The sequence below is a fragment of the Delphinus delphis genome, chromosome 8 (assembly GCF_949987515.2).
Source record: "Delphinus delphis chromosome 8, mDelDel1.2, whole genome shotgun sequence".
Classification (NCBI taxonomy): Eukaryota; Metazoa; Chordata; class Mammalia; order Artiodactyla; family Delphinidae; genus Delphinus; species Delphinus delphis.
In genome coordinates, this window is record NC_082690.1 from 31,435,753 (window position 1) to 31,457,844 (window position 22,092).

A 22,092-nucleotide genomic window follows, 5' to 3' on the forward strand; every position below is an offset into this window, starting at 1 on the left:
AATATATTTTGTCATTGAAATTTCCTAATAATTCTAATAAACACTGTGAATTAGCATCACTTTGAAAAACATGATTTAGATACACAGAGTATGAGCAAAGGTAAAAAACAAAAATTAAGCATGGAGACTCTTTAATTAGAAGCATAGTGTGGCTAATGCATAAGCCTGAGCAGAAAGAGTACCAAAATAGGAATAATGAAAAGAGAAACACAGAATTGACTGGAAGGAGGAAGATTTGAAAGTCTTCCCATGCCATGCAAAGTAGCTTCAGTTTTAACCTGCGGTAATAATGAGCCACTGAAAGTGTTTAAACAGAGCAGTGAGTGATGTAATGAGACTGGGTTTTAGAAAGATAATTCAGCTGACAAATAAGAATCAACTAATTAAAGGGTCAGATAGGAGAAAGACAAGTCAGGAGAATTCAGGTGAAAAAAGAAAAAGAAGAGAATTAAGGAGGGAAGACAACTATGAGGGATATTTGCAAAGGGATACAAATTAATAGAAGGAGTCTAAGATAATCCACATATTTTTAGTTTTGATGCCTATAAGAAAGATGCCTTATGAGACATAGGAAATAAAAGAGATTTCATATGAGAAAAGAAAATAAGTTAATTTAGACATGTATTTGAGTTCCGGAGACAGCTGAATGCCAATATCTAAGGTATAGTTACAAATATGAATTTAAAAGTCAGCAGATTAGAAACATAGCTCTGGTCAGCATCATCATTTGGGTGATATTCTTAAGACTGGATGAGAATTCCTAGAATATCTGCAGAGAAAGGAGCTGAGGAAGAGAATACTGAGGGGGCAATCGACATTATTGGATAAGCAGATGAGGAGGATCCAGCAAAGGCAGGAATCTAACTGCTTAAAACAAAAACAAAAACAAAATCAAAACAAATGAACAGAAACAAGAGACAACACTTTAACAAAGTTGAAATAAGAGAGAATCTCAAACACAAATAAATAGCTGACAGTGTCAAATCCTAAGAGGACTGTCTTGGTAAAGGTAAGTCCAAACAAGGCTCTAAACAGTACTAAATTTTCCACAACTCGTTTTTACCACTACCTTTTCCTAACTAAAAGAGGAATAGGATGCTTTGTCTAAAATCCATTCATATAGAGATATTTTGCTTAAAGACTAATTCACGGCAGAGCTTCAAGATGGCGGGGGAGTAAGACGTGGAGATCACCTTCCTCTCCACAAATACATCAGAAATACATCTACATGTGGAACAACTCCTACAGAACACCTACTGAACGCTGGTAGAAGACCTCAGACTTTCTAAAAGGCAAAAAACTCCCCATGTACCTGGGTAGGGCAAAAGAAAAAAGAAAAAACAGAGACAAAAGAATAGGGATGGGACCTGCACCAGTGGGAGGGAGCTGTGAAGTCAGAAAAATTTCCACGCACTAGGAAGCCCCTTCACTGGTGGAGACAGGGGGTGGGGGGGGGGAAGCTTCAGAGTCATGGAGGAGAGTGCAGCAACAAGGGTGCGGAGGGCAAAGTGGAGAGATTTCCGCACAGAGGATCAGTGCCGACCAGCACTCACCAGTCTGAGAGGCTTGTCTGCTCACCCACAGGGACAGGTGGGGGCTGGGAGTGGAGATTCGGGTTTCAGAGGTCAGATCCCAGGGAGGGGACTTGGGTTGGCTGTGTGAACACAGCCGGCAGGGGGCTAGTGCGCCTCAGCTAGACGGGAGGCAGTCCGGTAAAATGTCTGGAACTGCGTAAGAGGCAAGACACCATTGTTTCGTAGTGTGCAAGGAGACGGGATTCAGAGCACCATGTAAATGAGCTCCAGAGACAGGCGCAAACCGTGGCTATCAGCGCAGACACCAGAGATGGGCATGAGACACTAAGGTTGCTGCTGCCGCCACCAAGAAGCCTGCGTGCAAGCACAGGTCACTATCCACACCTCCCCTCCCGGCAGCCTGTGCAGCCCACCACTGCCAGGGTCCTGTGATCCAGGAACAACTTCCCCAGGAGAACACATGGCATGCCTCAGGCTGTTGCAACAAAATGCTGACCTCTGCCGCTGTAGGTTCAACCCGCATTCCGTACCCCTACCTCACCCTGGCTTGAGTAAGCCATAGACCCCTAATACGCTGCTGCTTTAATCCTGTCCCGTCTGGGCAGGGAACAGATGCCCTCAGGCGACCTACAAGCAGAGGCAGGGCCAAATCCAAAGCTGAACCCCAGAAGCTGGGCGAACAAAGAAGAAAAAGGGAAATCTCTCCATGAAGCCTCAGGAGCAGCGGATTACAACTCCACAGTCAACTTGACGTACCCTGCATCTTTGGAAAACCTGAATATACAATGAAACATCCCAAAACTGAGGCAGTGGACTTTGGGTTTGCTTTCTGCATATAATTTGTTTCTGGTTTTATGTTTATCTTACTTTAGTATTTAGAGCTTATTATCACTGGCAGATTTACTTACTGATTTGGTTGAATTCTTCCTTTTTATACATATATAAATATTTTTCCTTTTTCTCCTTTTGTGACTATGTATGGATATGCTTCTTTGTGTAATTTTGTCTGTATAGCTTTGCTTCTATCATTGTCTTAGGGTTCTGTGTGGCTTTTTTTTGTTTTTTTTAGTATACATTTTACTGCTTGTTATCATTGGTGGATTTGTTTTTTGGATTGGTTGCTCTCTCTTTTTTTTATTACTTTTTTATTTTTTTGTTTTTAATAATATTTTTTACTTTTCAATTTAATTTTTTTTCTTTCTTTCTTTTTTTTTCTCCCTTTTCTTCTGAGTCATGTGGTTGACAGAGTCTTGCTGCTCCAGCCAGGTGTCAAGCCTGAGCATCTGAGGTGCGAGAGCTGAGTTCAGGACATGGGTCCACCAGAGACTTCCCGGCCCCACCCGTAATATCAAACGGCAAAAGCTCTCTCAGAGATCTCCATCTCAACGTGAAGGCCCAGCTCCACTAAACGACCAGCAAGCTACAGCACCCTATGCCAAACAACTAGCAAGAGAGGAACACAACCCCACGTGTTACCAGAGAGGCAGCCTAAAATCATAATAAGGTTACAGACAACCCAAAACACACCAAAAGACGTGGTCCTGCCCACCAGAAAGACAAGATCCAGCCTCATCCACCAGAACACAGGCACCAGTCCCCTCCCCCAGGAAATCTACACAACCCACTGAACCAACCTTACCCACTGGAGGCAGACACCAAAAACAACAGGAACTACGAACCTGCAGCCTGCGAAAAGGGGACCCCAAACACAGTAAGTTAAGAAAATGAGAAGACAGAGAAATACACAACAGATGAAGGAGCAATGTAAAAACCCACCAGACCAAACAAATGAAGAGGAAATAGGCAGTCTAACTGAAAAAGAGTTCAGAGTAATGATAGTAAAGATGATCCAAAATCCTGGAAATAGAATGGAGAAAATACAAGAAACATTTAACAAGGACCTAGAAGAACTAAAGAGCAAACAAACAATGATGAACAACACAAAAAATGAAATTAAAAATTCTCTAGAAGGAATCAATAGCAGAATAACTGAGGCAGAAGAACACATAAGTGACCTGAAAGTTAAAACAGTGGAAATCACTGTTGCATAGCAGAATAAAGAAAAAAGAATGAAAAGAATTGAAGACAGTCTCATAGACCTCTGGGACAACATTAAATGCACCAACATTTGAATTATAGGGGTCCCAGAAGAAGAAGAGAAAAAGAGAGGGACTGAGAAAATATTTGAAGAGACTATAGTTGAAAACTTCTCTAATATGGGAAAGGAAATAGTCAATCAAGTCCAGGAAGTGCAGAGAGTCCCAAACAGGATAAATCCAAGGAAAAATACTCCATGACACATATTAATCAAACTATTAAAAATGAAATACAAATAAAAAATATTAAAAGCAGCAAGGGAAAAGCAACAAATAACATACAAGGGAATCCCCATAAGGTTAACAGCTGATCTTTCAGCAGAAACTCTGCAAACCAGAAGGGAGTGGGAGGACATATTTAAAGTGATGAGAGAAAAACCTACAACCAAGATTACTCTACCCAGAAAGGATATCATTCAGATTCGATGGAGAAATTAAACCTTTACAGACAAGCGAAAGCTAAGAGCATTTAGCACCATCAAACCAGTTTAACAACAAATCCTAAAGGAACTTCTCTAGGCAGGAAACACAAGAGAAGGAAAGACCTACAATAACCCAAAACAATTAATAAAATGGTAATACGAACACATATATTGATAACTACATTAAATGTAAATGGATTAAGTGCTCCAACCAAAACACATAGACACCTGAATGGGTACAAAAACAAGACCTATATATATGCAGTCTACAACAGACCCACTTCAGACCTAGGGACACATACAAACTGAAAGTGAGGGGATGGAAAAAGATATTCCATGCAAATACAAATCAGAAGGAAGATGGAGTAGCAATTCTCGTATCGGACAAAATAGACTTTAAAATAAAGACTATTACAAGAGACAAAGAAGGACACTACATAATGATCAAGGGATCAATCCAAGAAGAAGATATAACAATTGTAAATATTTATGCACCCCACATAGGAGCACCTCAATACTTAAGGCGAATACTAACAGCCATAAACAGGGAAATCGATAGTAACACAATCATAGTAGGGAACTTTAACATCCCACTTTCACCAATGGAGAGATCATCCAAAATGAAAATAAAAAAGGAAACACAAACATTAAATGATAACTTAAACAAGATGGACTTAATTTATATTTAAAGGACATTCCATCCAAAAACAACAGAATACTCTTTCTTCTCAAGTGCTAATGGAATATTCTCCAGGATAGATCATACCATGGGTCACAAATCAAGCCTTGGTAAATTTAAGAAAATTGAAATCGTATCAAGTATCTTTTCCGACCACAATGCTATGAAACTAGATATCAACTACAGGAAAAAATCTGTGAAAAATACAAACACATGAAGGCTAAACAATACACTACTAAATAACCAAGAGATCATTGAATAAATCAAAGGAAAAAACCTAGAAACAAGTGACAATGAAAACACTATGACCCAAAACCTAGGGGATGCAGCAAAAGCAGTTCTCAGAGGGAGGTTTATAGCAATATAATCCTACCTCAAGAAACAAGAAATATCTCAAATAAACAACCTAAAGTTACACCTTAAGCAATTAGAGAAAGAAGAACAAAAAAATCCCAAAGTTAACAGAAGGAAAGAAATCATAAATATCAGACTAGAAATAAATGATAAAGAAATGGAGAAAAAAATAGCTAAGATCAATAAAACTAAAAGCTGGTTCTTTGAGAAGATAAACAAAATTGATAAACCATTAGCCAGACTCATCAAGCATAAAAGGGAGCAGACTCAAATCAACAGAATTAGAAATGAAAAAGCAGAAGTAACAACTGACACTGCAGAAAAACAGAGGATCATAAGAGATTACTACAAGCAACTACATGCCAATGATATGGACAACTTGGAAGAAATGAACAAATTCTTAGAAAAGCACAACCTCCCGAGACTGAACCAGGAAGAAACAGAAAATATAAACAGGCCAATCACAAGCACTGAAATTGAAACTGTGATTAAAAATCTTCCAACAGGGCTTCCCTGGTGGCACAGTGTTGAGAGTCCGCCTACCGATGCAGGGGACATGGGTTCGTGCCCTGGTCCGGGAAGATCCCATATGCCGCAGAGCGGCTGGGCCCATGAGCCATGGCCGCTGAGCCTGCGCGTCCAGAGCCTGTGCTCTGCAACGGGAGAGGCCACAACAGTGAGAGGCCCGCGTACCGCAAAAAAAAAAAAAAATCTTCCAACAAACAAAAGTTCAGGACCCGATGGATTCACAGGCAAATTCTATTAAACATTTAGAAAAGAGCTAACACCTATCCTTCTGAACCTCTTCCAAAATATAGTAGAGGGAGGAACTCTCCTAAACTCATCGTACGAGGCCACCATCACCCTGATAACAAAACCAAAGATGTCACCAAAAAAGAAAATTAGACCAATATCACTGATAAACATAAATGCAAAAATCCTCAACAAGATACTAGCAAACAGAATCCAGCAGCACATTAAAAGGATCATACACCCTGATCAAGTGGGGTTTATTCCAGTAATGCAAGGATTCTTCAATATACGCAAATCAATCAATGTGATAAAGCATATTAACGAATTGAAGGAGAAAACCATATGATCATCTCAATAGATGCAGAAAAAGCTTTCGACATAATTCAACACCCACTTATAAAAACTCTACAGAACATAGGTATAGAGGGAACTTACCTCAACGTAATAAAGTCCATATGTGACAAACCCACAGCCAACATCATTCTCAATGGTGAAAAACTGAAACCATTTCCACTAAGATCAGGAACAAGACAAGGTTGCCCACTCTCACCACTCTTATTCAACACAGTTTTGGAAGTTTTAGCCACAGCAATCAGACAAGAAAAAGAAATAAAACGAATTCAAATCGGAAAAGAAGAAATAAAACTGTCACTGTTTGCAGATGACATACTATTCATAGAGAATCGCAATGATGCTACCAGAAAACTACTAGAGCTAATAAATGAATTTGGTAAAGTAGCAGGATACAAAATTAATTCACAGAAATCTCCTGCATTCCTATACACTAATGATGAAAAATCTGAAAGAGAAATTAAGGAAATACTCCCATTTACCATTGCAACAAAAAGAATAAAATACCTAGGAATAAACCTACCTAAGGAGACAAAAGACCTGTATGCAGAAAACTCTAAGACACTGATGAAAGAAATTAAAGATGATAGAAACAGATGGAGAGATATACCATGTGCTTGGATTGGAAGAATCAACTTTGTGAAAATGACTATACCACCCAAAGCAATCTACAGATTCAGTGCAACCCCTATCAAACTACCAATGGCATTTTTCACAGAACTAGAACAAAAAATTTCACAATTTTTATGGAAACACGAAAGACCACGAATAGCCAAAGCAATCTTGAGAAAGAAAACTGGAGCTGGAGGAATCAGGCTCCCTGTCTTCAGACTATACTACAAAGCCACAGTAATGAAGACAGAATGGTATTGCCACAAAAACAGAAATATAGATCAATGGAACAGGATAGAAAGCCCAGAGATCAACCCACGCACATATGGTCACCTTATTTTTGGTAAAGGAGGCAAGAATATAAAATGGTGGAAAGTCTACAAGGAGAACTACAATACGACTCAGCAATCCCACTACTGGGCATATACCCTGAGAAAACCATAATTCAAAAAGAGACATGTACCACAATGTTCATTGCAGCACTATTTACAATATACAGGACATGTAAGCAACCTAAGTGTCCATCAACAGATGAATGGATACAGAAGATGTGGCACATATATACAATGGAATATTCCTCAGGCATAAAAAGAAATGAAACTGAGTTATTTGTAATGAGGTAGATGGACATAGATACTGTCATACGGAGTGAAGTAAGTCAGAAAGAGAAAAACAAATACCGTATGCTAACATACATATATGGAATCTAAAAAAAATGGTTCTGAAGAACCTAGGGGCAGGACAGGAATAAAGACGCAGACAGAGAATGGACTTGAGGACACAGGGAGGGGGAAGAGTAAGCTGGGACGAAGTGATAGAGTGGCATGGACATATATACACTACCAAATGTAAAACAGATAGCTAGTGGGAAGCAGTCACATAGCACAGGGAGATCAGCTCGGTGCTTTGTGTCCACCTACCTAGAGGGGTGGGATAGGAAGTGTGGGAGGGAGCCGCAAGTAGGAGGACATATGGGGATATATGTTTATGTATAGCTGATTCACTTTGTTATACAGCAGAAACTAACTCACCAGTGTAAAGCAATTATACTCCAATAAAGATGTTAAAAAAAAAAAAGATTAATTCACATCATGGCCATTAATATCTAGATAATTTATCCTAAGCCAGGGCTGAAATTTAATGGATATGTTTTCCTTTTCATTTTGTTAACAAATACATTATCTTACACATTTCCTGTGTTTTAAACAATGCCTCTTTATGACCTCTCTTTCAAACAAACCTGCGCATTCCATCTCTTGTGTTCTCTGTCAAGCTGATTAATCAAGACTTCTGCAGCTTTAATTGTTTCTTGTGCTTTGCTTACTTCAGCTTCAAGTTTGGCAGCTTCTGAAGTCCTGCTCTGAAATCTATGAAAACATTAAAGTTTAATTAAAGACAACTGGATTTAAGATAGATTTAATTAAATTATGCTTATATAGTAAAGTGAACTTTTATACAATAATTTAATTAACTATAATATTGATAATATTTGCATATAAAATATCATTAATGTAAGAGACACAATACCAACACATACATTTAAAGGGGAACATTCTCACAGGGCCTTAATGTCCTACTACATTATGTATAAACTTATGAATATGACATTCAAAGGCCCAGTCATAATACTGATCTATCTTTTCAGTTTTATTTCATTTTACTCAGTTCAGTAAAACTATATGTCAACATCTGAAGAATTTTATATTCTCAGAAAATGCCCTTTTATCTGCTGTGCCCTTCAACAGGATGTTCCGTTTGCCTAGAATACTCTCCACCTCCTTCCTTATCCCTATCTCATTCCTCACTCTAACTCCCTCAAATATATACCTATCAAAAATATAAATAAAATCTTAAAACTCACCTGATATATTCAGCCCATCAGATATGTTCTCTCCCTATGTGCCCATTTGCTAAAGTTTAAAACTTTTAAATTATTTTCCTTAAAAATACTTGTACATATATATTATTTTATTAAATATAATAGTAATATTCCTATTACTTAGTCCTTCAACAAATATGTAAGTGCCTTCAAAATGCTCAGGATTCTGCCAATTCTCAGAATAGTTGAAAGTAAGTATTACAATTCTCATTTTATATATATGGAGACTTAAATCCAAACAGATTATTGCACAGGTCTCCCCAACAGTAAGCAGAGGATCTAAAATTCATATATGGCTGTGTCAGATATTAAGTTCCAGGCATTTTACAGTACTTTTATTGCCTCTCTAAGTGCTCTATTCCTCCCTTCCCTAGACATAAGACTCTAGGAGTCACTTGTCCAAAATGGTAGCCACATAAATAAAATTAAAAATTCAATTCCTCAGTCACATTATCCACAAGGTCCTCAGTAATATTATTCAGAAGGTTTTCATAATAATCCTTCCAAAATACTGGTAGTATAGTGTAGTGACTAAGAAAAGGAACTTTATGGAGTCAGACAAATACAAGATCTAATGCTTGCTTAGTCATTTACTAACTGCTTAACTTAGGCAAATAAATTTTTCCAATCTTTAGCTTCCTAGTCTGCAAAATGTAAGAACATCCACCTCTCAGTGTTGTTTTAAGTATTAAAAATGATGAATACGTAAAGTGACTAGGACAACACCTGACACATGCAAATGACTAACAAATGGAGTCAAACATTGGTATCATAAGCTAACAACTCAATAAATATTTGACAATTATCTGAGTATTATTAAGCACTGATTCTGAGCATGTAACACTGAAAATAATATATTATTTTCCTTATACTTCTCTAATTATACCAGGAAGGAAATTATGTGATTTCATTTCTGTATGTCTAACATAAAAAACATTCAGGAATATGAAAAACATTGAATTTATGGGTTTGAAGATTTTTTTGTTTATTCTCTATAAATAAACATATATAAATGTAAAAGAGATAACTGTTTTCTAACGCTGTAGAGAAAAAAAAATTCAGTTTTCAGTCTGATGAATTTTTTCTTGGTGCAATAATTTGTATTTCTTTCAGAAGAAAGAAAAGGATACATAACACACCACTTAAAGAAAAAAATATGTTTATAGAAAAGTTTTACTCTCATAAAACTGAAAGCAAGTGATAACATATGCTATATTTAATGACACATTCTCTAGTTTTCCAATCTTCACAATTCTTAAAGGGAAATGCTTCCACATTTATAATAATTCCCATACCAATATTTTCTAGCCTATATTAAAAAGCAATCACAGGAACACAGAGGTACATGCAAGGTTTTAAGATTAATCACATTCATAAATGCTTCTTAAATTTGAGAATAATATTTGCATGAAGGAATATTTTTTAATACCAAAAAGAGCAAAGTTAAAAAGACAAAAATTTTTTAACATGATCATATACCTCTGGAAATATTATGGAATAGGTGGTCCTATAGCATCATCTGAAATAAAGGAGTCTAAAATCTTGAAGTCAAAATTATAAAGAAATGGGAATACCAAATGTAAACACTCCCAGCATTAACACATTACATTCAATTCTTCCTGCTCAATTTTCCAATGCTTGGGAATACAGAAACTTAAAATATTTTTGTTCTTATTAAATGTTTTTAAAAAGGAAGACATTCTATATTATTTTACATCCTTCCCCCTTTTAGAGATACCAAAAAATTAAGACAGTGATTATAACTGAGATTTTCAAAATTTAAGTATTAGTTGAGGTATGTTTTCAAATATTCAAAATACATTTCAAAACTTAACTTACTTTTCTTTGAGTTCTGACACTGTTTGACCAACAGAATTAAGAAGCTCCTCTAGTTTCCTTTTTCTGTCTTCAGTTTTCCGCAAATTTCTAAAATATAATTCAATTTTATAAGTCATTCTACTTTAGTTATCAACAAAAAGCCACAACAGCACCTTAAAATGTAATTGTGCAGTAAATAAATGACAATGAAAACTATCAATAATTCAGTAGTTATAATACCTTCACCTAGAATTTGATTTGAAAAGCCATGCTATAATTAAGTGTATTCTCTGACCTAACCATACCACTTCCAGGAATCTATATTTTAAAACACTTGTGCCCATAGATTTCTAGATAAAAATGGAAGACTAAAAGTATTCACCTATCTTCTATCCCTTCTAAAATCCTACTAAAATGAAACCAAGGGAATAAATTAAAACATACACGCACAAGAATAAAGACAAAGAAAGAGAAAAGTACTACGAAGGAGTAATTTTAATAAAATTTTGAAAGGTGATAACTGACATACCAAAATACAAAAGGGCAAAAGTTAAATGACTGCAGGAAGATAGGCGAAAAGAAGTATTCAAAAATGTTCAGGAAATGTAGACAACAGGTACCTCTGAAGAAAATAATAGAGCTAAATACAGAAGATTGTTTAATAATTGATAATACAACATTTGACATCAGAATCCCTCCTGCATTGAGAGCAGACTATCCTCTACATACATCCCTGAAAGTCAAACCTTATGCCCCTTACCCATCCCCAACCACCCCTACTTAATCCCTAGGCAGAAGATATTAGGATTCTTCTAGAGAAATGACTGGCTTACCCCTCTCAAAAATACCCACAAATATTGAGAAGTTGTCATCAAATGGCCAGTCCACACTGCCATGCACTGCTGGGCATTTGTGCATTGCACAAATCAACTTGAGTTTTTGTCTAAACACAGATTGCAAGGTCTCATTCCCCAGCATATCTGATTCAATAAGCCTTGATGGAGATCAAAAATTTGCTCTTTTAACAATTTCCCAGGTAACATTGATGCTGCTGGTTCAGGGACCACATTTTGAGAACTACTATAATAGAATAAGGCCTTCAAAATCATGAGATTAATCTATTTCTAGTCTAGTATTTTAAACCCAGCCCAATTATGATCACATATAATAGTATAATACAGATAATTTTAGACATGCAAATCTCAAAATATTTTTCATCCCATATAATCTTGCTTAAGAAGCTACTATGGAGGATGTGTTCCAGAAAAATGAGGGACTAACTAAGAAAGACAAAGACAAAGACCCAAAATAAGAGAATATGATCAGAAAAGAGACAAATATAACCCGAGAATAATGGTGAAAAGCAATCTCAAGATAACTTAAGCTGTAGACTGCAGGCCTGGGGAAGAATTAACTCACCTTGAAACAGGAGGACAAAAGGCTCTAAGTAGGAGAGTACTAAGAAAAAATTAAATAGAACACATAGATTCCAAATACGTTTTAGGGTCTGACAAAAAGACTATGGATAAATATGTGATACATAAACAGAAAAAAATAATCAATTGAAAAAATAAGGCAATTATTAAGCATAACAAAAGGTATACAAGAAAAGAAATATACTCATAAAACATGATATATCCAAGCTGTAAAAAATATTTATATAATCAAAATATATAATCATATTTAATATGATTTAACACAAACATTTCATGTAATTATATTGAAAAAAATAAGAAACTTAGGCAGCTAAAAATATCCTTGTGTAGAGTAAGAAGTAATAGATAATTTCAAAAGGTGAATGATCATGAACATAACATATCTCTTAGTCTGCATTTAGAACAAATGAGATAAAATATAATACTAACTTAGTAACAATAGCAAATTAAAAGTTTAAGCCCCAAAAGTAAATCGTTAAATTTCCCCCACACCTGCCAGATAATGTTTTGGAAATAATATACTAAAAGTTTCCTAAAACTTAGAGAAAAAAATATAAAAGCTCTAAATTTCTAAAACCTACTTTTTGTACTTTGACAGTATTCCTTCACAAAATTTTGGCTCTTTCTAAAGGAACTTCTACCAACTTATCTTTCCAACAAAACAGAGGAGGAAAAAAGTGAGTTGATTCTGCTATACATATTTTAATTGCTTTTTCTTTTTTTGTTCTGTTTAACTTTTTTTTTTCTTTAATGATGTATAGTTAATTCACAATACTGTGTTAGTTTCAGGTGTACAGCATAGTGATCCAGTTTTTTTTTTTTTGCAGATTATATTCCATTGTAGATTATAAGATATTGAATAAAATTCCCTGTGCTATATAGTAAAACCTTGTTGCTTATCTATTTTATGTATAATAGTCTATGTCTTTTAAGAATATATGCCTAACCTATCCCTCACTCTCTCTCTCCTTTCGTAACCATAAATTTGTATTATATGTCTGTAAGTCTGCTTCTATTTTGTATATAGATTCATTTTGTGTATCTTCTTTATCCATTCATCTGTTGATGGACATTTAGGTGGCTTCCATGTTTTGGCTATTGTAAACAGTGCTGCAATGAACTCTGAGGTGCATGTATCTTTTCAAATTCTGGTTTTCTCCAGATATATGCCCAGGAGTGGGATTGCAAGATCATATGGTAGCTCTACTTTTAGTTTTTTAAGGAACCTCCATACTGTTTTCCATAGTGGCTGCACCAGTTTACATTCCCACCAACAGTGTAGGAGGGTTCCCTTTCTCCACACCCTCTCCGGCATTTATTATTTGTGGACTTTCTGATGATATCCATTCTGACTTGTGTGAGGTGATACCTCATTGGGGTTTTGATTTGCATTTCTCTAATAATAAGTGATGATGAGCATCTTTTCATATGCCTGTTGGCCATTTGTATGTCATCTTTGGAGAAATGTCTATTTAGGCCTTCTGCCCATTTTTTTATTGGGTTGTTTAAATTTTTGTTAACGAGTTGTATGAATTGTTTGCATATTTACCCCTTGTCAGTCACACTGCTTGCAAATATTTTTTTCCCATTCTGTAGGTTTTCTTTTCATTTTGTTGATGGTTTCCTTTGCTGTGCAAAAGCTCTTCAGTTTGATTAGGTGCCATTTGTTTATTTTTGCTTTTATTTCTTTTGCCTTATGTGACTGATCCAAGAAAATATTGCTATGATTTATGTCAGAAAATGTTTTTGCCTATGTTCTCTTCTAGGAGTTTTATGTGCCATGTCTTATATTTAGGTCTTTAAACTATTTTGAGTTTATTTTTGTATATGGTGTGAGGGAGTGTTCTAATTTCATTGATTTACATGTAGCTGTCCAGCTTTCCCAACACCACTTGTTAAAGAAACTGTCTTTTCTCCATTGTATATTCTTGTCTCGTTTGTCATAGACCATGGGTGCATGGGTTTATTTCTGGGCTGTCTATTCTGTTCCATTGATCTATATGTCTGTTTTTGTGCCAATATTACACTGTTTTGATTACTATAGCTTTGTAGTATAGTCTGAGGTCTGGAAGGGGTATCCCTCCAACTTTAGTCTTTTTCCTCAGGATTGCTTTGGCAATTCTGGGTCTTTTGGAGTTCCATATAAATTTTAGGATTATTTGTTCTAGTTCTGTGAAAAATGTCATGAGTATTTTGATAGAGGTTGCATTAAATCTGTATATTACTTTGGGTAGCACAGTCATTTTAACAATATTAATTCCTCCAATCCAAGAGCATTGGATATCTTTTTGTCTCTTTGAATCATCCTCAATTTACTTTATACCAATGTTTTACAGCTTTCAGCATATACGTCTTTCACCTCCTCAGTTAAGTTTATTCCTAGGTATTTTACTTTTTTTGACACGATTTTAAACAGGATTTTTTTCTTTTTTTGCTTTCTCTTTCTGATATTTGTTAATGTAAAGAAACACAACAAATTTCCATGTATTAATCTTGTATCCTACTACCTTTCTGAACTCATTTATTAGCTCTAATAGATTTTGTGTGGAGACTTTGGGGTTCTCTTTATAGAGTATCATGTTATCTGAAGTAGTGACAGTTTTCAATCTTTCCTTCCAATTCGTAAACCTTTTACTTCTTTTTCTTGTCTGACTGCTGTAGTTAGGTCTTCCACTACAATGTTGAATAGAACTGGTGAGAGTGGATATCCTAGTCTTGTTCTTGCATTTACCGGGAAGCCTTTCAGCTTTTCACCATTGAGTATTATGTTGGCTATGGGTCTGTCATAAATGGCTTTTATTATGTTCAGATATGTTCCCTATATACCCATTTGGGTGAGAGTTTTTATCATGAATGGATATTGAACTTTGTCAAATGCTTTTTCTGCAGCTATTGAGATGATGATGTGGTTTCTGTCTTTGCTTTTGTTAATGTGGTGTATCACACTGACTGATTCACATATTTTGAACCATCCTTGTGATCCTGGAATGAACCCAACTTTATCTTGGTGTATGATCCTTTTCATGTATTGTTGGATTCAATTTGCTAATATTTTGCTGAAGACTTTTACGTCTAAATTCATCAAAGATATTGGCCTGTAAATTTCTTTTTTTGTAGTGTCTTTGTCTGGTTTTGGCATCAGGATAACAGTGGGCTCATAGATTGAATTTGGAAGTGTTCCCTCCTCTTCAATTTTTTGGAATAGTTTTAGAAGGACTGGTATGAGTTCCTCCTTGTATGTTTGGTAGAATTTCCCAGTGAAGCCATCCACTCCAGGGCTTTTGTTTGCAAGGAGGTTTTTTCTTTTTTATTATTATTACATATTCTACTGCACTTCTAGTGATTAGTCTGTTCAAGTTATCCATTTCTTCTTGACTCAATTTTGGCAGGCTGTATGTTCCTAGAAACTTGTTCATTTCTTCTAGATTGTCTAATTTGTTAGTATAAAACTGTTCATGGTATTCTTATAATTTTTTGTATTTCTCTGGTATCAGTTGTTATTTCTCCTCTTTCATTTATTATTTTATTTATTGGAGTCATTTCTCTTTTGTTCTTGGTGAGTCTCTCTGGAGGTTTGTTGATTTACCTTTTCAAACTACCAGCTCTTGGTTTTATTGATCTTTTTTATTATTTTTTTATCTCTTATTTTATTTATTTCCCCTTGAACTTTATTATTTTGTTCCTTCTGTTAACTTTGGATTTTGTTTATCCTTCTTTCTTATTCATTTTGGTGGTAGGTTAGGTTGTTTGAGATTTTTCTTGTTACTTGAGGAAGGCCTGTATATCACTATAAATTTCCCTCTTAAAACTGTTTTGCTGCATCCCATAGATTTTGTAAGGTTGTGTTTTCATTGTCATTTGTCTCAAGGTATTTTCTGATTTATTCTTTGATTTCATTGTTGAGCCACTGTCTTTTTAGTAGCTTGTTGTTTTGTCTCCATGTGTTTGTTCTTTTCCTATTTTGCTTTCTGTAGTTTATTTCTAGTTCCATACCACTGTGGTCAGAAAAGATGCTTGAAATAATATCTAACCTCTTAAATTTGTTGAGGCTTGTTCTGTGATCTAATATGTTATCTATCCTAGAGAATCTTCTATGTGAGCTTGAAAGGAACATGTATTCTGCTTTTGTTTTTTGTTTTGGATGTAGTGCCCTGTAGACATCAATTAAGTCCAACTGCTCTATTGTATCATTTAGGAACATTCTTGCCGTATTGATTTTCTGTCTGGATGATCTGTCCATTGATGTCAGTGGGGTGTTAAAGACTCCTACTATTATTGTATCGTTGTCAATTTCTCCCTTTATGTCTTCTAGCATTTGTTTTATATACTTAGGTGCTCCTACAGTACAAGTGTAATATCCTCTTCTTATATTGATCACTTTATCATTATATAATGCCCTTTTTCTTTCTATATGGCTTTTGTTTTAAAGTCTATTTTGTCTGATAGGAGTATTGTTACCCCCACTTTCTTGTTGTTTCCATTTGCATGAATTCTCTTTCTCCATCGCCTTTCAGTCTATGTGTATCTTTCATCCTGATGTTAGTCTTCTGAAGGCAGCAAATTGTAGTTTCTTGGTTTTTTTCCTTCAATCTGCCACTCTGTCTTTTGATCAGAGCATTTAATCCAGTGACATTTAAAGTAATTATTGATAAGTATGTATTTACTGCCATTTTAATCCTTGCTTTCCAGTTGGTTTTGTAGTTCTTCTCTGTGCAGTTTTTTTTTCCTTTGGCAGGGGGAGGGGGTTGATGTTTTTCTTTTGTAGTATGCTTGAGTTCTTTCTTTTTGGTTTTGGTGAATCTATTGTACATTTCTGATTTGAGGTTACCATGGAGTTCAAGTATGTTGACCCATAACTATATCTATTTGCTTTAAACTGATAGTCATTCAAGTTCGTATTTTTAAAAAATCTACATTTTTATACTCCCCTCCCCTACATTTTGTGATTTTGATATCCTATTTTATATTGTCATGCTTATCCTTTTACTGTTAATTATAGTTAAAATTACTTTCACAATTATATTATTATTTTTTAATCTATGTATTGGTTTTTAAAAGTGATCTTGAATCCTTTTATATATTTGCCTTTCCTATTCTGATTTTCCCTTTCCTACAGATTCTTGCTTCTTTTCTATTTAGAGAAGACCCTTCAATATTTCTTTTAGGGTAGGTTTAGTATTGCTGAATTCTTTTAGTTTTTGCTTCTCTGAAAAATTCTTTAGCTCTCCTTCTATTCCAAATGATAATCTTGCTAGGAACAGCATCCTAGGTTGCAGGCTTTGCCCTTCAGTACTTTGAATATATCATGCCATCCCTACTAGCCTGTAAAGTTTCTGCAGAGAAATCAGCTGATAGCCTTTTGGTGGTTCCCCTGTAACTAAATCTTTGTTTTTCTCTTGCTGCCTTTAGAATCCTCTCTTTAACTTTTGCCATTTTAATTAATATATGATTTAGTGTGGGTCTGTTTGGGTTCATCTTGTTTGGGACTCTCTGTGCTTACTGTACCTGAGTATGTTTCCTCCTTTAGGTTTGAGAAGTCTTCAGCCATATTTTCTTCAAATACATTTTCAACCCCCTTCTCTCATCTCCTTCTGAAACCCCTGTTATGCATAGGTTAGCATGTTTTATATTATCCCATAGATCTGATATGTTGATTTCATTTTTTTTTTCATTTGTCTTTCTGTCTGCTATTCTGATTGGGTGATTTCCATTATTCTATCTCCAGATCACTTATTTATTCTTTTGTCTCATTTACTCTGCTATTCATTGCTTCTAGATTGGTTTTATCTTGGGAATTGAATTGTCTATTTTTGATTGGCTCCTCTTTATAGTTTCTAGGTCCTTGTTACAGTGATCTGTGTTTCTATCGATAATCTTTCTTAATTCAGTTAGCATTTTTATTACCTCCTTTTTGAAATCAGGGTCTAGTAGACTGCTGCATGGTCTGTTTCATTATTTGTTCTTACAGGGGATTTATCTTGTTCTTTTAATTGGAAGTAGTTCCTCTCTCTTTTCATTTTACTTAACTTTCTTTGTCTCTATGAATTTAGCAGAAACAGTTATCTGCTGTGGTCTTGAAGGGGTGTTTTTATGTGGGAACATCACTGTGTAGACTGTGTGAATCCAATATTTTTGGTGTGAGGGCTGGTTTCAGTTGGACGCCAGCCACATCATTCTTCAGGGTGTGTGGGCTATTATCCCCTTGATAGGTGGTATGGCTGGTGTTGTAGCATCTAGAGCCTGTACAAGACGTGAGGTGGGACTTTTTCTCTGCTCCATGGCTGTCAATGCCCTGTCAGAGGTGAGGTCTGCTCCCCAGTTGTTGGAGTAGAAGCCCTGATGGTCAGGCTCAATCAGTTTCCACTGTCCATGAGTTCAAGCCCTGCCCAAAAGGAGGTGATTGCTAAAGCAAGTAAGGCCCATGCAGTCACAGAGGACCTATGCATCACCTGTGTAGGCATTCACGTTTCTGCTCAGAAGCAGCCCAAGGTTGAATCCCTTTCTCTGCTGTGTTCATCTGAGATCTAGTGCAAGGCTATGGTCTGAAGTAGGCTGGGGCTGAGGGCTGGGGCATTGTGGCTGCAGGAATTGAAGTGACTGCACTGCCACCAGAGATCTGGGCTGCCTCTGTGGCAGTGTTCTCACAGGACCTGTCTGCCCCAGATCTACTGCTAAGTTGTGGCATGGAGTGAGTGGAGCCAGAGCCAGGGTGCTCTCACTGGGAGACGAAAGGCTCTGTACTCCTGAGCATGCTGATGACAACTGCTACCGTCCCACCTGGACCACATCCCAGTCCCTCGGGCTGTGTCTCTCTCAAGGTCTGTCTGCCTGAGCTTCAGTGCTTAGTCACTGGGCATTTCTGTGGCACTGTTCATGTGCACACTGACAATGGCCTCCATGACTCCACCGGATCATACCCCAGCCTCCAGAGTCTGTCTCTCCATAGCTAGACCAAGTCTGTGTGCAAATCTTGCATCAGGGATGGAGTGAGTGGGCCTGGGTTGTTTGCCCGTTCGGATTGGGAAGTGGTAAGGCAGCACCCACTAATGCAAAACTCTCTCGACCCTGCTTGTTAGCAAGCCAGCATGCGAGCACTCCTCACAAGTAGAGTCTAGGCTTTTCCAGCCCTTCTGTCTGTCTCAGTAGATTTCCCAGCAGGCGAGGGGGACTGTCTCTTCCACGCAGGAGCCCAGGACTGGTATGCCCAGTGTGTGGCTCAACCTCCTCGCTCTTCAAGTCAAGGGTCCCCCCATATAGAACTTTTCTTTCTTACAGATCCTTCCTAGGGGCTCAGTTCCTGACCAAATGCCTTTTTTTCTGTCCTACCCAATTATGTACAGATCTTTCTTGCAGCTTTAATTGTACAGTTCTTCTGCCAGTTTCTAGTCAGTTTCCCATGATAATTGTTCCACATGTAGATGTATTTTTGATGTGTTTGTGAGGTGAGGTGAGCTCCACATCCTCCACTCCATCATCTTGATCTACATTCTTAATTTGTATTTAAATGACTCAGTGTTGTCTGCTGCCTTTTTAGATACAGACAAGAAATAAATCCTAATAATATAACTAAGTCATTAGATTGATGAAAATAAAGGCTAGAACTATTTATATTTTATGTTTCACTTACGATTCTAATCCTGCCTGTTCAGTTTCCAAAGGCTGAATTCGTTCCAAGACATGGGAGTACTGGACATTGGCTTTAACCCAGGCAGCTAAAGGAGCAGCTGCGGTACTGGCACGCTTGGCATTCTGAAAAATACATCAGAAATTATTCTGCATCTTAACTTAATTTCAAATAAAGGCAAAGTTAATTCTAGTGTATTTTCTTTAAGCATTTGTTTAATAACTTATCCCGAATAATGAAGTTTTTGGTTTATAGCAAAAATAAAGTGAATTGCTATTTTGATTAAGTGAAAAATACATACACTATTTTTTCTTAAGAATAAATCGTTTTGAACCACATACAATCTTTAATATAATGACATTTCATTGACATAAGTAATTATCAGCCACGTTTAAAATGAATACATGTGCCGTCCACAACGATGTTCAAGCACCAATTCTTTCTCTTCAATATACAAGATAGATCTTTACTAGATAAAAGCAATTTTCAAACAATTGCTATTGGTGTCAAAGAAGAAGTACATGACATTTTGAATAAAGGATATAAAAAAGACCAGAATCATGGAATTTAAACTGTTCGCTGAAATTAGATATAAGTATTCCAAGAGAGATATCTGTTATTATATGACAAGTATACTAGAAGAAATAAAAGCATACAGGCAAGTTGGAAGTTATGACTAGTTAGGAACTTACCGCTGACAGCAGATCATAAGATTCAAAAACCACTTAAGATAATAAACCTTCCCCCAACCCTCTAGATTCTACAATAGTTTACCTAATTCTTCTGGTAAATGCTTCCCAGCTATAATACTTACAACTTATTATAATGAACTTTTAGTTTTTAGGTAAACTAAACAATCAATAATGATAAATCATCATATTTTGACAAGGAGAATATTATATAGTATGGAAAGGGAATTTATGGCACAACTGTTAAAAATTACCTTTGGATCAAAAGATCCTTTATTTTTAAAAAGAAGTTCTTCAACACTCTCTCTTATTTCCTTTGGAATATTTCGTGCATCAAAGGTTGCTATGTCTTCTCTCACACCTCTCTTTGCGAGGAAACTGAAATTAAAGCATAGTACTTCAAATAAGGCTAAATAAAGTTTGCTATTTTTAAGAAAAATATCAATTTAACAAAGTGGTGTATACAATACTTTTAATCTATTAGTTGACCAAAACTAGGGTACTTTTAAAGTACTTAAGCTTCTAAAGTACCATTCGTCATTTTTTATAGACGAGGATCTCCAGAAAGATGCACAACAGTTTTTCTAATGTTCTGTGAATACACTGAAGCAATAAAATGAAGGAATTATAATCTTGAACTCTACCCAAATCCCTTTTTGTGAGCCCCTGGGTACTAATACATTCTAGGATATGCAAGAAAATATTCTGACTCCTTTATAAGAAAGATTTTAAAGTGCTCCCTCAATCTAAATCTTCTCTCCCATTTCAGATAGAAAAAGAACTCTACTATCAGCCTAAGTCCTAAATGGAATTGAACAACAGCACAAACCACAATACCATTGTTATACTGTGAAACCTAAAGCTGCATAATTGCATACTGAGTTAATAATCAGCCTTTTCTCTTCCAGTTTACATCACTCTTATATAATTTATGGGGCTCTCGCCTGCTCCCTGTGTCTCTCTGTCTCTGCCAAGAATCCAAGATTCTTTTTGAGAATAGTGACTATATTTACTTCATCAGTAAATCACAGTAAACACAATGCTCTATACTGTGTGAGGACCAAATAAATATTTGTTTATTAAGATGTTCTTAAAGACTTTAAGGCATTCCTGTTTTCCTTTGACACTTTTAACAATCACTTATAGAGAAAGGAAAATATAGATCTTGATATATGATTACATAGACCATCTTGAAATATCAGGGGAAAGTGTGTAACCAGGTAGGTACTTAGATGAAATTCAGTTTGAGAAGCAATATAAGAAATATTTAAAAATACAAAAGAATGTATAATTCATTGGTGAAATAACATTTTTCACAAATTCAAAAACTTACCTTTTCATGCTCACCCAAGATGTATCAAAGATACCCATTATTCTTAAAACTCCTTCAAGAATGTCCCTGATTACATCAGGTGGCATACGCAGTGAACGAATTTCTGAAAGAGATTCTGGCTTAATGTTTCCAACTGCTAGTTTAGCTTCATTGACTAGAGGCTAGAACACGAAAAGGGCGTTTTTACTTTCAAAAAATATATATAAAAAAATCACTAACTCTTTACAAATAATGTTTTATTGTCATTTTATTAAAAATGACTCTAGTTATTAATATCCGTTCTCTTCAAATATCAAAATGCCCTGAAACACACAAAGTACAAAATGTTCAAATTGAGAAAGTAAGAGTTTCTTCTCACCATAACTACAACAGTCTAATTTGGAAAATCTAATTTGTTTTGAGACAATTTGCCATTTTCAAGAGGCTCTTTATATGCTAAGACTTGTTTGCTTATTTAATCAAGTCTCAAGAAAAAAAGCCTAAGAGTTTATCTACAAAATATTTTTTCCTC

At 35.8% G+C, this 22,092-nt stretch overlaps 1 protein-coding gene across 1 annotated transcript in view; it reads right to left on the reverse strand.

Annotated features, from left to right (window-relative positions):
- Nucleotides 1–22,092, reverse strand: part of DYNC2H1 (dynein cytoplasmic 2 heavy chain 1) — a 366,248-nt gene that overhangs the window by 219,868 nt on the left and 124,288 nt on the right. The window contains exons 57-61 of the mRNA XM_060018033.1: nucleotides 21,582–21,742; nucleotides 20,503–20,626; nucleotides 19,563–19,684; nucleotides 10,521–10,607; nucleotides 8,043–8,169 (exon numbers count right to left, since the gene is read on the reverse strand). Coding sequence (XP_059874016.1) covers nucleotides 8,043–8,169; nucleotides 10,521–10,607; nucleotides 19,563–19,684; nucleotides 20,503–20,626; nucleotides 21,582–21,742 — 621 coding nt within the window. The remainder of the gene's footprint in view (nucleotides 1–8,042; nucleotides 8,170–10,520; nucleotides 10,608–19,562; nucleotides 19,685–20,502; nucleotides 20,627–21,581; nucleotides 21,743–22,092) is intronic.